Source organism: Lethenteron reissneri, chromosome 42 (assembly GCF_015708825.2).
Source record: "Lethenteron reissneri isolate LAM-NWPU_2019-01 chromosome 42, ASM1570882v1, whole genome shotgun sequence".
NCBI classification, from domain to species: domain Eukaryota; kingdom Metazoa; phylum Chordata; class Hyperoartia; order Petromyzontiformes; family Petromyzontidae; genus Lethenteron; species Lethenteron reissneri.
Window position 1 is genome coordinate 7,898,293 of NC_083820.1, and position 18,932 is coordinate 7,917,224.

Genomic DNA, 18,932 nt, shown 5'->3' on the forward strand with positions numbered 1-18,932 from the left:
TGACGCATAGGGTGGTTTTTTTGTTTGTTACGTGTGCAACACAGCAGCAGCAGCAATGTCACCGAAAAAATGAAACCCGAATCCGATTACGAAAGTTTGGCGGTCTGTGCCAACTGGAGCCACCGTCATACCTTGCGAGATGTTAACTCCCTCGCCTGGCATGCAGGAGGTCGTGGGTTCGATCCCGACGCTGACGTCTGTATATTTGGGGTGTGCATGTTCTCCACGTGATCGCGTGGATCTTTCTCCGGCACCTCCCGTTTTTCCCTCCACATTTAGAATCGACGTGCGTTTCGAGTATTTACCGGCTATACATTTCCACGTGATAAGCCACTTCGTTGAGCCGTCATTTGTGGCCAGGTTGATTCTGAAAAATAGCTATATAACTCAGTGGGCCTTACCTAGTACAATAAAAATTGTCTAGTTTTAGTTTATATTTTATTCTCTTTGCTTATTGCCATTCGCCTTGAACAAGGCCCCATCCTTTCTCCTGCCAAGAACATCGGGTACGCCAGTGGCATTTGAACCTCATGGTGGGACCTCGGCGTCCCGAATAAACGGAAGACTAAATCGTAATTAATTAAAATATTTTTGGCGACTCAGTCCCACCGCGCACATAAACGCCGCAACCCGCCTGGCGCGGATCATTATGTTGTCGTGTCGTCCAAGCACAGCAGCGAGGACGAATGCGCAGAAGAAACTAAACTTTGATTAGCGCATCGTGTAGAGTTCGTCGAGAGGAATAGATTGCCGTATTGTTCGCCTTCAACAGACATAAAATGACATCGCAACGCAGTTTATGCGAGAGCCGGGGGCTTATGGGACCCCGGGGTCCCGCCATAAGGTTCATTTGTTTAACAAGCCCGACTCTCTGAAGCTGATCCGTGACTTTCCTCGCTTGAACAAATGCTGCTGAACAACCATCAGTCTGTGGAGCCAATAAGGCACTTTATCCGACGGTTATAGTTTCATAGTTTACCTCGAGCTTGTCCATGCGGACGCCGAAGCGGTCACACATGTCCCGGAAGACGGAGAAGTTGACGTCGTCGAGCACAATGTAGACGGGAACGTGCCGGAAGGTGGCGGCGTCCAGCAGGTCCTTGAAGATGTCCACGTCCGAGAAGACATCCATGACGACGCCGATGACCTGCGGCACGACGGTCGGAGGGTCGAAAGAGGGGGTCGTGCAAAATGTGCCGGAGAAAACTTAAGTTGTTTATTATTATTATTATCGTCGTTGCTGTTGTAACGCAACCCAGAGACACAGTGTGCATGTGTCAGTGTTCTTCACTCATTTTTCGAGGGGGGGGGGGACCCATTTCCGCTGATAAAACATCGGTGTGAGAGCCGCCACACATTTGAAACCATTGGGAGTTTGACAACATGACGATAATGATGATGGGGCGGTGTTTTCATCATTTGTGTATTGTCGGGGGCCGTACGTCAGGGACCGCTCTAAAGGCCATGAGGGGCTGCTAACGGCTCACAGGCCTTAGCAATGAAGAACACCAGCCTACGTTAATAAGGAGGGACAAACAATGCACGCACGTGGTTTGCGGAACGCTTTCCAACGGGCGTTTGTCCCCAGAAAGTGTTTAAATTTTTGTCGAAAAAAATGCGTTTTACCGCCTACGACGTACAGATCAGAACCATCGACGTTAACGGAGGAAACTGAAAGCTTGCATAGAATAGAAATTGTGCAGAGGTTGTTTTTAGAAATTAATGCTTGCAGTTACGCTGAGAGGCAGGAAGACGACCACGTGGGTTCAGGGAACGGTGACTAATCGTAGACGTTGTATGGAGCACATGGGCTTCAGCAGGACACGTTGCACGACAGGATGACGGCTCGTGGACTAGGACTGGTGGACGGAATGGCAGCCAAAGGAGAGGGGATGGCCACGGCAAAGATAAAGCTGTGAGGTCTGCTCGCGTGCAAGGGTGGGAGATGGATGGTCGCATAAGCCTTCATCTTCATTCAGTAGTGGATAGACAATGACTGATGATGATGATGTTGTTGAGATAACCGGGTGGGGCTCAGGGGTCAGAGCACTGACCAGGCATCTCTGAGACGCTGCGTTAGAATCCGGGTTTCGGCCAACCGTGATCAAACCAGCTTCTCAGTTGTATAGAGTTGATGGTCTCGGCTCGGTCACCAGTGACCGCAACCAAATCCATCATAAAATTTGGCTTTGCTGGAAATAAAAAATGTTGGTTTGATTGACATGGGACCAACATTGTTTGCAGAGCGTCAAGAGGCACGACTGCAAATGTAGTCCTCTCGCATCGTTGGCCGAAGCTGTTCACTCACGCAGGATGACCTGCAGCTCGGTTGCGGGGATTACAGATGGGTATTGTTTGTCTCATGACGCAACCAGCGATAGCACAAATTGGAAAATAATTGGGGGATAAATGCAATATATTTATGCGTTGTGGAAGAGCACAACTGAGTCTCGTGACTCGTTTTCATCCGTTGAAAAAATAAACATGTTCGTCAATAACACCGCCTTAAATGTGTTAAGTTGTTTTTGTTAATTGTGCTCCTGCAACACTGCCCACGCCGCCGCAGCATCGCAATATAAAGTATTTAATGTTCATACATTTGCCCAATTCCTTTTAATAAGCAGCGATTTACCTGTGGCAGGAAACTGGCGTATCCGGAGAAAATCCACACACACATGGGGTTGAAAAACACTCTTAATCTCAACACAGACGTGCTCGAAAACCCACTTCCTGGACTGTTATCTCCTGGCCACCTCTCATCCCAGCGGGTTTGGAAGTTTCAGAAACCTCTATGGTGATCAACAAACCCCGGCTCCAAAGCACCGGATCGCAAGTGCGCACTGCCACGGCCACGGCAGTGTCACTCCCGTACTTTCTCATGCAATGGCACTCAAGTGGTGTCATCGGAGGACCCCTGACAGTGATTTTAAAGTATTTGTTCATGAAGATAACAGCTATTTTTGTACGTATGTATGTTGAGCTTATTCTGCACCGTACGAAGCCAACTGTGCTAATCGGAGGTGCGGGGGAAGGACCACAAACTAAACACAAAACTCAATAAAAAATAAATGAGTTTTAAATCGAGATTTTATGATTTGCAACGTAATTTTAGTTATCCCTTTACACCTGCACGATATTGCATGTTCTTCAGGCATTTTTTAATAAGGTCAAAGTATTAATGTCATATTCTTGGTTCTTTCGGTAAAGTCACGTAGAAGGGAAATAATAAAATAATAATAAAACATAATAAAAAAAAATTCTCACACAATTTTATTTTATTATGTTTTATTTTTATTATTTTATTATTTCCCTTATACGTGACTTTACCGAAAGAACCAAGAATATGAATCCCTGCAGTCACGAAAGCTTTAAATTGAAATTCAGCAATGTCATATCATGGGACTTATTTTGCCAGTTCCCCGAGCTATAATGCTCTGAAACTTGCATTGTATTTGTACTGTTCGCCTTTTGGTGCAGGCCAATCATTATCAAAGGCAATTCCATATATTATCAGAGCATGTTTGTTTGCATGTTCACCACAATTACGTGTGGTTAATGCAAACTTGATTCCTTGCAAAAGGTTTCCCTTTGGAGTTTGAACATCTCAACACCTCCTGTTTGATTGCCAGAAAGGGTAAAACCTATTCTTATTTATCATAATATAAATGTGATGCTCAGCTCAAATGAACAGCCCACAGCCAGTGGTGGATATTCCACATTCCATGGGAGGGGCGAGTCGATGCATTCATGACTTCCCACAAAGCGGTAATCATTTTACCAACTCTGGACGGATGATTGGCCGAGTCAAACCCCAACAGGGATTTGAACTCGCAGATGTCCCGATTGCGAGCCGCGTTCTTTAACCGATGCACCACCGATCTGATGAGCTGTATTTTTGAGACACTTATTGTTATCAATGGGGTTGAGTGGTAGTGACCTGAGTTAAACTCCTGACCACGGCTGACATCAGTGATGAGTGGTATCTGAACTGCTCTTCAGCATCCCAACACTCACCAGGATGAAATATGGCGGAAAGAAGCACGATAATCGATACAGCATTAGTGAATTGGCAAAGGGCCATAAAAGTTATCGAGATATTTTATAAATTAATGGCTGACTATATAACAATTGTGAACAAAAGTCATAGCACGTACGAGTACTTCTACATGCATAATTTTCCATTCGGGCCCAAAATTGTACAGCACAAAGTCGCATAGCCGACCATTGCAAACCCGCCCCGATCAATTAACTGTCCCACACCCAATCCAGTATTTGTGCATGGGATAAAACTGTCATTCTCTGTAGGTGTTCACAAATCAGACCTCACACACACACATAGTCAATTATGATCCTCAGAACGCACATATCCACTTGTATACTAATGAATAACGATCATGACTTGTTTCTGATATGGTGCCCCAGACCCTCTCAGGGTGCATCACATCTCACCTCAACACATTCGAAAGGTCACCCCCCCCCCCCCCTTTGGTGCCTGTCCCCCGTGGGTACAAGGTGACTCGGCACCTTGTGCTTGCCAATGGGCATCAGTCTGTCAGTCGGGTGCGATGGCTCCGTGTGTTCCCAATTGAATGACCTTTTGCGTTGTAATTTTCGAATTTGGCAACATTTGGACCACGATTGACATCGGAGGGATCTTTTACATCCGCTGTGAAGCAAGCTGAACGGAGTACGGTATTATGGTTATTACGCTTGCTGTGATCATCACAAGTCAAGCGCAGTAAAGCATTTCCCCGTGTTTAAAGAGGTTTGCACTATAATTTTGGCCAGCAACATATTTGTGCACGGTGTAACTATCATTTATTTTTACAGACATTCACACAACCGTCTCCTTTTCACATATCCGCCAGCTATGCCTCAGTCCCCAGCGAGTCAGATGTTTGATAATAGTTTTTTTGGTTAGATCGCGTAAATATAAATGTGTCGTTAAACCTGCCACCACCCGACACAGCCAACGAGTAAGGGTTGTCACGTAAACAGAACATGCCAATTCGTTACTAATTCTAGATTTAAAGCTTTCGTGACTGCAAGGATTCATATTCTTAGGTTTTTTTCGGTAAAGTCACGTAGGACTTTACCGAAAAAAAACCTAAGAGTAATTCGTCACAAGTACAGCACACCGGTGCGTTGGAGAATGAACCCACAACATTTAGATTTGTACTCGCCAACACACCGGTGTGCTGTACCAGTAATGAATTGGCCACGTTTTGTTTACATGACGAACATTACTCATTGGCTGTGTCGGGTGGTGGCGGGTTAAACGACACATTTATATTTATTAAAAAATAAGAATAGGTTTTACTCTTTATGGCAATAAAACAGGTGTTAGAATGTTGAAACACCAAATAGAAACCTTTTGCAATGAATCAAGTCTGCATTAACCACAAGTGCTTGTGGTGAACATGCAAACAAAAACATGCTCTTATAATATGTGGCATTGTCTCTCAAACTGATTGGTCTACACCAGAGACAGCCTTCTTTAGGGCCCAGTCTCACCAGTGTCAGTCAGACCAGAGAACGCCAAACGCGATCCAACCCAAATACCTTTATTTTACGGATAATATTGGTTGCAAAAGCCTACGTGTTCAACGGATGTGACTTTTGTACTGCAATGGTGAGTATACCATTCACGCGAACCGTCTGCTGTGTTGTACATCACATCCACCGCCGCTCAAATACCACAGCAATGTGAAGTGTGGCACCATTGTGCAACACTTGATAATTTCAAGCAACTTGTTCAATACTAATATATTTACGCAGGAAATGCCTCGATGTGTCTCAACATAGTCACAGTGCTCGTCATTGAGATAGCTGGCCAATTCACGTTTTCAATATTTTCAAGTGGAAGGACCTTCTTTAAAAAAAACACTCGTCTTTCTTCACAAACCAAGACCTCTGCACATAAAAAAAATCATGCATGACCCCAACCAAACTCTCTGTGGGACTTTACTGAAAAAATTAGTTTTTGCCTTTTGCTACGTTCAGTCGCGGGGTGGAGCGGCGGTGCAGTGGTTAGCACATTGTACCACGAACCCGGGCCCCCCAAGTCCATATACCGGCCACAGCTAACATCACTGGCCAGTGTTACGAAGTATGGTCAAACTACCCCCATTACCGACACGCAATGGGCAGGCCTTCATCCTGCATCATCCTGCAGTCATTTACAAAGGGCTTGTAATTTAATCAATCAATATTAATGTGCAGTGAAAGTAAGCGCTCGAGCTGAATTAAAACATTCTGACAGAGAAAAATGTATAATGCATTGGCTTTTCGGGCAGTGGGACCATTTTTCAGAGCAGAGACAGCACGAGAGGGTACAGACCAACTTGTAGCTACAGATCGCAATTCACCCTTAGGGCTCCGAGTAACCTGGAAAATGTGCAGTTGACAAATGGACTGTGTTGAATAGACATACAAGCAGTTTTTGTTTCTCATTAAACAACGGAAATCAAACAAACCCTTATCAAGTAAAAATAACGTACAGACCACGCAGTTTAAAACCAAACAGTTAAATTCCCATGCAGACATGCACCATGGGAAACTACATCGTTTACATCACAAATAAAGGTCTGTATTGACCTGCATCAGAACATAGCACTGCTAATGTGGCTGTCTTCTACGCAGATGAAAAATAAAAATCCCACAATGCAAAACGTGAATTGGTCAAATGCTGTACTTTATATAAACTAAGAGCATAATTAATACATTGGGACTCATTGAGGCATTCCTGTGTAAAAACAAAATATTTATTGGCCCACATCTTTGCGATCATTTGCAGTCAGCATTGTAGGTATTCATAAGGCGACTCCTGAAGCCATGTATATGTTACACTTCTTTCGCGCCGTACGTAGCCAACCGTGCTAATTGGAGGTGCAGGGGAAGGACAACAAACTAAACACACACAATCAAAGTAATGTTGTCTGTGGCCCTCACCCCTCTGTGACTCGACTGCCATACCACAAGAAATCCACAGGCTCACTCACCAATCTCAACATGAACATGTAACCTTTGCCCAATCAACATACGCGAACTCCGATCATCCTCGCACTCCGATCATCCTCGCACTCCGATCATCCTCGCACTCCGATCATCCTCGCACTCCGATCATCCTCGCACTCCGATCATCCTCGCACTCCGATCATCCTCGCACTCCGATCATCCTCGCACTCCGATCATCCTCGCACTCCGATCATCCTCGCACTCCGATCATCCTCGCACTCCGATCATCCTCACACCTCCGATCATCCTCGCACTCCGATCATCCTCGCACCTCCGATCATCCTCGCACCTCCGATCATCCTCGCACCTCCGATCATCCTCGCACTCCGATCATCCTCGCACCTCCGATCATCCTCGCACTCCGATCATCCTTGCAGTGGCTTTTGGCTGGCCATCGAATAAAGATGGTCACTGCATCGCTCGCTTTCAAATGCGCTTCTGCGGCCGTCTGGAACGCTCTTCCGATATTAGGAAGCCGCTGAAGCGGTGCACTTTTAAATCTAGATTGAAAACTCACTTCTTTACAATTGCTCTTTGTGTGTTAATTTGTTGTCCTTTCCCCGCACCTCCGATTAGCACGGCTGGCTACGTACGGTGCGACAGAAGTTCAGCAGACATACATACAAACAAACGTACGAAAGAACATGATCATTGCAACAACAAAAAAAACACACACACAGCGTCCACACCGTCCCACCCATCGAAAGGTGGCCCTCCTCACCTGCGTTGCCTGTTGCACCATCTTGCGCACCACCTGCTTGATGGTGGGCACCCCATCGCCGAGCGGCGGGTGCAGGTAGAGCGTCACGTTGGTCTGGCCTCGGTTGTGCGGCTGCACCAGCGGCCAGCCGAGGTCCAGCTCGGGCACGGATGTGTCGGACATCATGGGCCAGTAGGTCCCCGACGAGGAGTCGTCCGCCGCTCCGTCGGTACGGTCGGAGGGGCCCTCCTCGCGCTCGGACACCTTGGGCAGCAGCACGCGCGCCTGGATGTGCTCCATCTCGGCGGGCGACAGGAATCCGATGGAGCCCTCGCGCTTAAGGAACTCATTGTAGGCGTCGTCCCCGCGCTCCACCAACGCGTCCACCGCCAGCCGGTACGACTCCTTGTAGTGGGGCTCCACGTAGTCCTCTGGCCGCAGGCCCTCGTTGAAATCTGAACTCTGCGACATTCGAGCCATGGTGGCTCCTCGGTTCGAGTGGGGCGTCTGGCGCGGGTGGCTTTAAACGCTCACGGCAGCTCGGCGTCTCTCTGTCTGCGGCCGCACGGAGTGTCGATGAGACGGAACGAGGAGGCGCGCTCGCAGACGCCACCCAATCTCCGGGCTAGTTCTCGTCCGAACGTTGCGCGCACGATGCTCATGCTACGGAACAACGCGCGCCGGGGTTACGCGGAGAGTAAACCGGCCAGGTTCCGACGGTTTGAGCTCGGTGCCTTTTTCCCGAAGTGGCTGGCTGCGGCCGTGTTGTGCGTGAGCAGCCTGATTAGCGCCACCGCCGCTGCGCTTCGTAATCCAAAGTGTTGGGGCAGGAGGAGAGCGTGACCACACCTGCACTGTGGATCTTGAAGCAGGCGAACCAGTCTGGACAGGCAAGAGGTATTCGTTCAAAGTTACCCGCGGGGGTAGACGAGCGCGTAATTATATCTGCCAGTTTCAGCGCGGAACACGCCCTGTTATGTGCCGCAAAAAGTGACAACGCCTGCTACTCTATGTTTTACTTCAAACAATGTGAGCAGTGTGTATGATGTTAAAATAATAATAATAAAAACACTACCTATCCTCCCTCTACTGGTTTCATTATAATGTGCAAGGATACGAGTTCTATTTTTTTGCAACATAAAAAAAATATCGAGTAACACCGATGGGGACTCGGCCGCGCCTTTTATTTGCACAAGCCTTGCGTAAGCCTCGCGCGCAAGGTTCTTGCCGACTCTAGTAAACGACCGCAGAAAATATCTGCCGAAGCCATCCTGACGTGGGCGGCGGCGGGGGGTGGGAGAGGATTGTGGTGTCGGTAAGAGACAAGATGCCGGCCGACAAAAGGTTGTATACAGTGAGGGTGGGTGGGAAGGTTAGGGGAGGGTTGCCAGCAGAGCACCGCACGCGTTTCGTGTGCAGGTGTGGTTCAGGTGTGGCTCACGGTTTGCAAGGGTGCGCGTGCCCGTGCGCGTGCGCGGGTGGGAGGGCTCGCGTCTTGTTGGCTCAAGGTGGAGGTGGACTCAGAGTGGTCCGTTTCGGGCGTGCATTCAGAGACGTAACGTTTCGCGCAGCATCCACCCATAAAGGCCCGGCCTCAAACTAATGGTTGGTCCAGATGTCTTGTTAACCCCCCCACCACCCCCAAACATTTTTTTTGCTTTGCTCGTTAATTTGTGTTTTCACACCCACTCGTATGCAAAATAAGTGTTACATATTCTGTGGGTCTTTCGGTAAAGCCACGTAGCCATGTCGATTTTTTTGGAGAATTAAATTAGGGTCACAAGACATCTGGACCACGCTGTACAATCATCAGCTCCCTCCCCTCTCCACCAGCACATGCCTGAGCTGGCAGGTCTGCCCTGTGTCATGCAGCCTACGCAACGGCCTCTTTTGTAATAAGATAACTTTTTTCAACATTTCAATTGCAGCCACGTTTTAATCCACTGCTAGATGAACGTCTCCCCCACAGCATTCCGGCCACGAGTGATGTTTCACCATACTTCACCATGCAAAGTGCAGTCAGTTTAGGCCCGATAACGAGCGGGAAAGGAAACGGTTTTCAGATATCGTTCCAGACCGACATCAACCACGCCCAAAATTAGAATTCAAGCCGCTGGGTTTAAAGTGCAGTGTGTTAACCACGTCGCCACCTCGTCATACAAATATTTGTAACAAAAAAATAAACATTAACCCAACACGAGATAAATGCCTCCTCCGCACGATATGTGTGGGTTGTTTGACCATTACTCACCAGGCCAGTCCATATGGGTTGGCGAAGAAGGGGGAGGGGGGGAAATTATTCAGACATCGCCCGCCAGTGGTGTTAGCCATGGTCAGGAATCACACTCAGGTGAACGAATTTCATAGTGCAGTGTGATATAACCACTGCCTCACCATGCCAACCATGTTTTTGTAACATTAAGGCTAGAGTTGCATTTCGTTTAAACCATGAAAATGTAACCAGGGCGTGCCCTGCCCTCTCTTCCCCGTGATGATTTTTCAGAAAATGTTGGCCTGTGATTTTTATCTTTTGAAAGCCACGCATAAACTTGTGACTTTGTACCCCGGACAGGCATGGACTGTGGCTGAATGGAGGGAGGTACGCATCCTTTTCTTTTGAGTCAAGCCTTGTTGCACCAACACCGTTGCTCAACGTAGGACATTACATGTATTTATAATTAGCAAAACAAATTTGCACGGTGGGGAAAATGATTCATACAAAAAAATTACACCGCGTGTAAAAAAGCATTTTAAATTTGTGTCCGACCTCTTAATCATTCAGAGGGATTAATTTTGCCGACACACCACGCTGTCGTGGGCGTCAGAACATCGGGGGAAGGACCAGCAATGTATTTCTCCCACCCCGCTCCTTGTTAAGAGCCGCTGCACAAACACTCTACTGCTTACTCTTTGGTAGCCTTCCCACTTGTTGACGGACGCTTCTGTTGCGCCCGAAACGTCGTGATTTAATTTAGTTATGCAGGATTAGCAGAATTATTTTATTATTTATTATTTATTATTATTTTATTATTTCCATTCTACGTGACTTTATCGAAAGAACCAAGAAGATGAATCCCTGCAGTCACGAAAGCTTTAAATCGAAATTTAATTGAGTTGTTTTCATTTATTTAATTTTTTACCTACGTGACTTTACCGAAAAAAATTATGAATCCTTGCAGTCACGAAAGCTTCAAATCGAGAATTAAACCCTGTTGCTTGCCTCCTGTCTAACGAGACAACGCTGGCGAGTTCAGCGCGGGCGGGCTTTATCCCGACGCCGAGCGATGTTTCCGATTAATGGGAGAGGGGGGACAGTCTGCTGTAAAAACAAATTGCGTTGCTGCGACGCCCTTCTGTCAAAACACAAGAGAGTGGCGGGGGGTGGCGAACGTTATAAATAAAGAATGATTTGTCAGCCGACTCATTGCAGGTACCGGCATCTGTCTCCGTGCCCCCCCCCCCTTCCCCCCACGCACTCTCCCCGAGGCTTGTTCTCTCCCGAGTGGAACGGCAAGATCCGACCGCACTTTGTGTTGATCCGCAAAGTGCGTTTTTAAACGTGCACCGTCGTCTTCACACTCGTGTGTGTGTGTGTGCGTGTGTGTACTCGAACTTGTTGTTCTTCGTGCTTTCGGAGTCCCTGACTCTCTGCTCACAATCATTAAGGATATTTATGATGGTGGGCAGGCCTGGGTAAAAATTACGTGGCCGGGAGTCAGAGTCATTCTCTGTGCACCTTGGGGAGCGACAGGGATGTCCTCTGACTCCAACATTACTTAACATCTATTTCGACCAAGTAGTTCGTGAAGCCCTTCGATGGCTGTACCGGAGGAATTTCCATCTGGTATAGATACAATGGGAAACTAATCGATGCCCGAATGCGGTCAAGGGATGGCTCCCTATTGGTCAACCATATTATGTATGGCGATGATCTGGTGATTGCTGCTCACTCAGAGGAGGAGTTGGAGGCGCTGCTGCTGAACCTGGAGCGTGCCACTTAGACGGGTGGGGAACGTCTGGCCCTGCGGAAGCAAACGCAGGCGGGACTCGAAATTCAATCAATCTAGGAGCAAACCTGGAAAAGCAGTTGCGAGTAGCAACATCATCAATACCAGCTAACATCACACGCCTCACCAAAGAGAAGCAGTTTCAGCCATCACATTAGGGGTGAGTTAATTAAATATTTGACCAAATATAAGAGGCAAATTTTTAAGTTGATAATTTTGTATGGCCCGCGAATAATATAAATATCCAAATGGCCCTTGGCAAAAAAAAGGTTCCCCATCCCTGCACTAAGAGGTGGGGTCTTACTATCAGCCCCACCAAAACTAAGCACCTGCCTAGGTATGTTGTGCCATCAAGCAATCCACCCCCACAACTCCCAATTGGTGATGGGGCAGTTGTGGAGAGAGTGGAGAGTTTTCCATACCTGGGCAGTGTGCTTATGATCGGTTCCGGTTTGACAGCAGATGTCTCACTCCGAATCAGCCGAGCGGCATTATCTTTTCATCAGATGCGTAACGCTGTGTGGAAGCTACCTGGTCTGTCGCTTCCACGAAGCTTCAGGTCTTCTCGGCCACGGTCATGCCCTCCCTTCTCTATGATTGCGAAATGGACCAATTAGAAACATTTAGGCTGGCCTGCTCTAGGATCCATCCTGGGTTTAACCAGGCTGGATTGTCAGAGGAGCTCATAATCTTTGAAAGATCTGGACAAAATCTCATCGATGAGCTCCTCCGGCAGGCAAGGCTGCGTTGGCTGGGTCATGTAGCCCGCATGCCCAGCCACCGCATGCCTAAACAGCTTTTGTTCGGCGTGATAGAGGGGGCTAAACGGGCGCGGCACGGGCGAGAGCAGAGATGGAGTGATGTGGTACAGGATGACGTGGAGCTGAGTGGACTTGCCGATGACTGGTACCAGCGGTGTCAAGATCGGCCTCTGTGGAGGAGGCTCGTGAAGAACGCGAATGGGTAGGTGGAGGCAGTTGCCCTCCAGCAAAATCGCAGGGCAGAGGAGCGACGCTCACAACAACGAGCGGAGCGTCGGGTTGCGAAAGCAGAGAAAGTTGCCCCAGTAGGGGGCACAGGTGGTGCATATACCAGTCATCTCGGTCAGTCAACCCATGGCACCTGGGTCTCTCCCGTGACTTCTTGCACGATGGGCGTTCGATACTTCACGTGCACATAGCCTGGCACAAGCGCCGTGGTGACGTCACCGCCACTTCGTGCCGAATGGCGTTTGTTGTACTCACATTTATGGGTAGCCGTCGTGATCTGGGTTCGATTCGCACGCACGGTCAACACCAGTGACGATTATCTGAACCGGTCCTGAGCCTCCTCTAGGTCGACTCAGTCTCAAATGAGTACTTGTGCAGTGTGCAAAAACAACGCCACTGGGGAGATAAAGGCGGCTGGGCGTGGTGCTGGTGACTCCCCTCGTGTGCCGTGCCGGTCTTCATATGTACTCGCTAGCAGTACATACCTCAACAGTTTGTTCAAGGCTATACGGGGGATCTTTGTCTTTGGTGTGCGTGTACCTGTAGGGTGTGTTGGGCAGCAGCGGCAAGTCGATTATCTCGCGCACTGCGCGACAATCCTGAAAACCTGGGTTCGATTCCTTGGTCATGGAAAATATAATTGCCAAGTAGTTTCTGGTCATGAAAAATATAATTGCCAAGTAGTTTCTGAACCTACCCTCGGCCTCCCCTAGCTCGACTCAGCCATAATCGAGTACAGTTCCTGATGTGATCAGACAACATCAGCACAGGGGATAACAGAGATAGCCGGGCATGGTCTGAGTAGATGTTCTCTAACATCACTCTCTCTCGGAGTCTCAATATTCTGTCTTGGAATTATTTGTCTGAAATGATGGAAGAAGGGCATCTTCATCGTAGTTGATATCAGATCTATTCATGGATACGAACGTTAGTATGAATGTCCTTTCGAATTTCACCCCTAGGTCTACTCAGCCTCAAGTGAGATCACGAAAGCATTTTCGACATAGCGCTGACTGACCTGACCACACTATTGTCTACCGCGCTGGCCTTAATACATTCTCGGCAGCAGCATTAGCAAAGTTTGCAAGGCTTAACGGGGTAATCCTTACCTGTGTGTGAGGAGCGGTAGTGTAGCGGTTAGCGCGCTGCACTACGAACCTTGCGACCCGGGTTCGATTTCCGCTCACGGCAAACATCAGTGACGATTATCTAAACCGGTCCTGGGCCTCCCCTATGTCGACTCAGCCTCAAATGAGTACCTGGTGCGGTGTGTAAACATCGCCGCTAAGGAGACAAAGGCGGTCGGGCGTGGTGTTGGCCACCCACCCCCCGTGCCGGCCTTCATAGGTGCTCGTTAACAGCACTTGCCCCAACAGTCTGTTAAGGCTACACTGGGGATCTTTGTCTTTGAGTTGTATTTGTCAAAGGAGGGTATTTTCTTTTTACAGGTGTGCCGTAGGTGAGGCTAAGCATGCCGATGTGTTCACCAGTGCAAAGGACACAGCAATGTGAACCTGCAGGTGCTGCCACCCACCAACCAACTCCGCCCCTGTGGATGAATTCCCCGCTACCGTGACCCCCTACCACCCCAACCTCACCCCACCAACCCCCACTTCCCAATCGTTGCGTAATTTGAGTCGTGCGTAGACATGCTCTCCTCTCCACCATGTGGCTCCTGAAGCCTGCTTCATCCGTATGAATAACTAAATAAATAAATGCGAACTTGTCCCATTTCTCGCCCTCTAAGCAGTGCCGGATTATCCACGTCGCAAAAATAGCTACATATGCTACGGGCCATGCACTTTCAAGCAATTAATTCCGGTTCAGTGATTCTGCACTTGCTCTATTACTATAGTACTATACTGCCTGCAACTTGTATGAACGACTGGGTGTCTAAGGTTATCGATCTGTCGAATTGTATGGCTGTATAACAAATGAAAAAATACAATTACTTTACTATGCAAGTAAAAACATGTATGCGTTTTAATATTTATGTGTTTTTTTATTTTATTTTAGGAACCCCTTTATAACATTTGCTACAGGCCCCGCACCACCTTAATATCGGGCACTGCAATGACTCATGCCCGTCTTCTCGCCAACGCAGCACAAACAAAAGCCAGCGGCAGCGCTCGGGCAAAATCGCTGCGGCGATGTGGGCAGCGACATCTGTGGCCGGCTTTGTCGCTCCCCGTGCTCGCCCCCCAGGTCCGAGTCCACCCGGTCGACCAGGGTGGATGCGCCACCATCGTAACAAGGAGAGAAACACGTCTTTGCTTTTTAAATCCTTCATATTAAGTTTGCTTGCGTGCTTACGACCGTGCAAATCTTTCGGTCGTTTTTTAACCCACTTCCCGTGATCCAATCGAGCTGACATTTTGCACACAGACTCGTTGTGCGTGACAAATAATTTTCGTGAATTTTTTTTCTCCAAAATTTTACACTGTTTAGGGGGAAAAATTTAAATATTTAATTACCAATTGCTTAATGGTGGCAGACAATCATCTGACCCATAGGTGGTAGCCATCTCAAGCCAGAGGACGAGAGGACTCTAGCCGCCACGCATATAAAGGATTTATAGTGAAAAACTTTGTTTTTACGGATTCCTTTTTTTTGGTCGAATTTGCTAAAACGCTCAATACGTCAACAGCCGCGATGTGGTCTTTAAAGTGCCGCATGCGGCTCTGGAGCCGCGGGTTGCCCACCCGGAGCAAAGGGTTGCCCACCCCCCTGACCCAGAGCGGAGGCACGTTGAACTTCTTTCACGCCGTACGTATGCAACCGTGCTCATAAGGAGGTGCACAGAACTGCGTCGGATGCCACGTCCCACTGATGATGTAACCATTTAAACATCAAGAAGAATAATAATAATACGAATGTACAGCTCTTTGTCAATCATACTCTTAGTTCTTTCGGTAAAGTCACGTAGGTAAAAAATTAATGAATATTAATAAAAATAAAACAATAAAATCACGACGTTTCGGAGGCAACACAAGTCTCCGTCATCAGGTGGGACCGTCACAGCCAGAGTTGTTGCATCAAGTGAGGCAAGGATTCAAGATGCAAGCCCTTAAATACAAGTTGAGGGGGGAAGAGAGTGGGGGGGGGGAGCTTATCAGAATGTGGTAGCCAATGAATGGAAATTCCTCCGCGGGACGCGTTCGCCACAGGAAGTTGTTTGACCATACTTCACCACTGGTTCAGCGAAGGCGAGAGCGCTGTGCCGAGGTTTGTACGTGGTCAATACATTTGTAGTGCGTGTCGTTGGGATGTGTGTGTCTGTCATCGCTTCTCAAACACACAAACCACACACGAAGACGAATTTCCCCCATGTAGCCTTATACACTGTTGGGGCACCTGTTAAGGGTGATAGGGTGAATGATGAGGTGGTGTGGCCAGCACCACGCCAAGATGACTTTGTTGATCCAGTGCCGACGTTTGCACGCCGCACCGAGGCACTCGTATGAAGAAGTTGAATCGAGAGAGGCCCCAGAACAAGTTCTGATATACCACTTTCCACCGTCTTCGTCCGTGGATGGGAATTTAACTCAGGTTCGCCCGGCTTCATAGTCCGGCCCGCGAATGATTGCCACAATGGCTCTTCAGCGCGCACACAAAACAGGCGATGGATGGGGCGGGGGGGGCATCATTTTCAGGGGCTTTTATATTTGTGAGGGCGTAGACACCTAGGAAGCCTTTGTCTCTGGTCGCCGCATTTGATTGGAGAATTTGCACTGCGCACTTTCCAGCGAGACGCGACATGTCCCAATCGGTCTGAGCCTCGGCAGGTATTTTTCGCCCACCGTGCGGTTTAGTGGCAGCGGAATTACTTGCCATAGTCGGGGCAAAATAAGTATAACCCGTAAAAACAAAGTTTTTCACTATAAATCCTTTATATGCGTGGCGGCTAGAGTCCTCTCGTCCTCTGGCTTGAGATGGCTGCTACCTATGGGTCAGATGATTGTCTGCCACCATTAAGCAATTGGTAATTAAATATTTAATTTGTTTTCCCTAAACAGTGTAACATTTTGGAATTTTTTTTTCACGAAAATAATTTGTCACACACAACGAGTCTGTGTGGAAAATGTCAGCTCGATTGGATCACGGGAAGTGGGTTAAAAAACGACCGAAAGATTTGCACGGTCGTAAGCAAGCAAGCAAGCACGCAAGCAAGCACGCAAGCAAGCAAGCACGCAAGCAAGCGAACTTAATATAAAGGATTTAAAAATAGCAGTGGCGGCGGCGGCGGTGGCTTGGGGAAATATTCCGTTCAAGCGTCGGCATCATTTCGGAAAATTTCAGTGAGCGACATTCTCAAACTTCTCGTTGGAGAGCCATGCCTCCGTTGCCAGCTGCGTGTCTCGTGCTGCGGGTGACGTGTCTCTTGTGGGAGAGGGGGTGGAGGGAGTTTAAAGTTGTTTAAGACACCGCTCCTCTGCGGTGGAAGGGAGATTTATCGGTGACTTAGTCGTCGGGGCGTGGTGCTCGCGCACAGGTTCGCTGGGTTGAGATATTTCCCAACCTCCCTCCACCCACCACCCACCAGCGAGATATCCCTCCAGGCACACGCTGCCAATGGGGGTGTTCGTGTGTGTAGTTTCCGTTTTTAATCTTCATCATCATTATCAGAGATGCTGCCCTGGTATAATGGTTGGCACACCGGACCTGCAATTCAAAGGTCGCCGTTTGAATCAGGGTAAAGTGTGGGTTGTGATTATTCTTTGGTTCTTTCGGTAAAGTCACGTATAAAGATAAAATAATTAATTAAATAATAGCATACAACGTTTCGATTGCAACACAAGCAATCATCAGGTATAATGAAATAGCGACATAAAATCTAACCAGAAAACTATAGACAGACATATTATCATCTGTCTGCTTCTGTCTGCTTATATGTCTGTCTATAGTTTTCTGGTTAGATTTTATGTCGCTATTTCATTATACCTGATTATGATTGCTTGTGTTGCAATCGAAACGTCGTATGGTATTATTTAATTTATTATTTTATCTTTATACGTGACTTTACCGAAAGAACCAAAGAATAATTCCTGCAGTCACGAAAGCTCCAAAATTAAGATTGTGGGTGGTGATCCCACCTCTTCTGAGATGTTTGGCCGCCAGCATTGACGTGTCGGCCAAATGCCATCGACAGTGTCTCTCTAGAGCTCCCTTTAGCGGAGGTCCTGCCACTACCTTTGGTGCGAACAAGCAATTGCAGAGCTGCGTATTTAACATGATCGGCCACATATTCTTAGGTTTTTTTCCTGGCAGCGATTTCAGCCGCATCATTTCTACATAACAAAAAGGCTCAGTCTCTTTTACACGCACCTTTACATCATCCGCACCTAGTTTACACAACAAAGGCTCATTCCTAACAGCGTGCTTCAGCCGCACGGAACCTCACAAAAATAATATTCAGGGCCTACCTTGGCTCCTCCCACCCTCTACCAGCATATATAAAAATACGGGTTTCTTGGAATTTCTCTCACTTGATACAGCTATCGTGCTGTGACTGTTCCACCTGAAGACGGAAGCTTGTGTTGCCTCCGAAACGTCGTGATTTTTATTTTATTTTTATTTTACTTTTATTAATTTAAAATTTTTTACCTACGTGACTTTACCGAAAAAACCTAAGAATATGACTCCTTGCAGTCACGAAAGCTTAAAATCTAGAATGATCGGCCACAATCTATCCACTGCTGGATGAAATCCTCCCCAAGCCAGCACCATCGCTCACAGTGCTGCGATGTAAAAAAATAATCATCTAACTTGATTTAATCACGCTACCGCCGCGGTGGGTTTCCTTCCTTTTGTTGCCCACTCCATTGTTGTTCTCGACCACTGGCCCTATACTGTCTCGTGACGTATCCTGCCAAAGCCCACTCACTTTCTTTGCAATCGATATGATGATGGGTGTGTGTATGTTGAACTTCTTTGTGTACCGTGTGTAGCCAACCTGTGCTAATCGGAGGTATTGTGCCTCCAACTTGTGTATGTTCTCTAATTCACATGTTCATCTTCTTGTCTTTGTCGTTTTAATCATGCGCCTCCCCATGTTTCGTGTGCTCTTTTCAGCTTTTGATCCATTTAATCTGTGAATGATATGCACAAGTCATGTACAACAAGTCATGCACAGCAAGTTCACTAAATCATTTTACGATACGAGTTTTTATATGGCACAACTGAAGAACACCTCAATGTATGTATACCTTGGAAGTTATT

At 47.6% G+C, this 18,932-nt stretch overlaps 1 protein-coding gene across 1 annotated transcript in view; it reads right to left on the minus strand.

Annotated features, from left to right (window-relative positions):
- The window catches only part of LOC133352845 (protein FAM83B-like), a 37,834-nt gene extending 28,840 nt beyond the window's left edge, over positions 1-8,994 (minus strand). The window contains exons 1-2 of the mRNA XM_061568800.1: positions 7,739-8,994; positions 980-1,147 (exon numbers count right to left, since the gene is read on the minus strand). Coding sequence (XP_061424784.1) covers positions 980-1,147; positions 7,739-8,197 — 627 coding nt within the window. The 5' untranslated portion in view covers positions 8,198-8,994. The remainder of the gene's footprint in view (positions 1-979; positions 1,148-7,738) is intronic.
- Between the last annotated feature and the right edge of the window lie 9,938 nt (positions 8,995-18,932).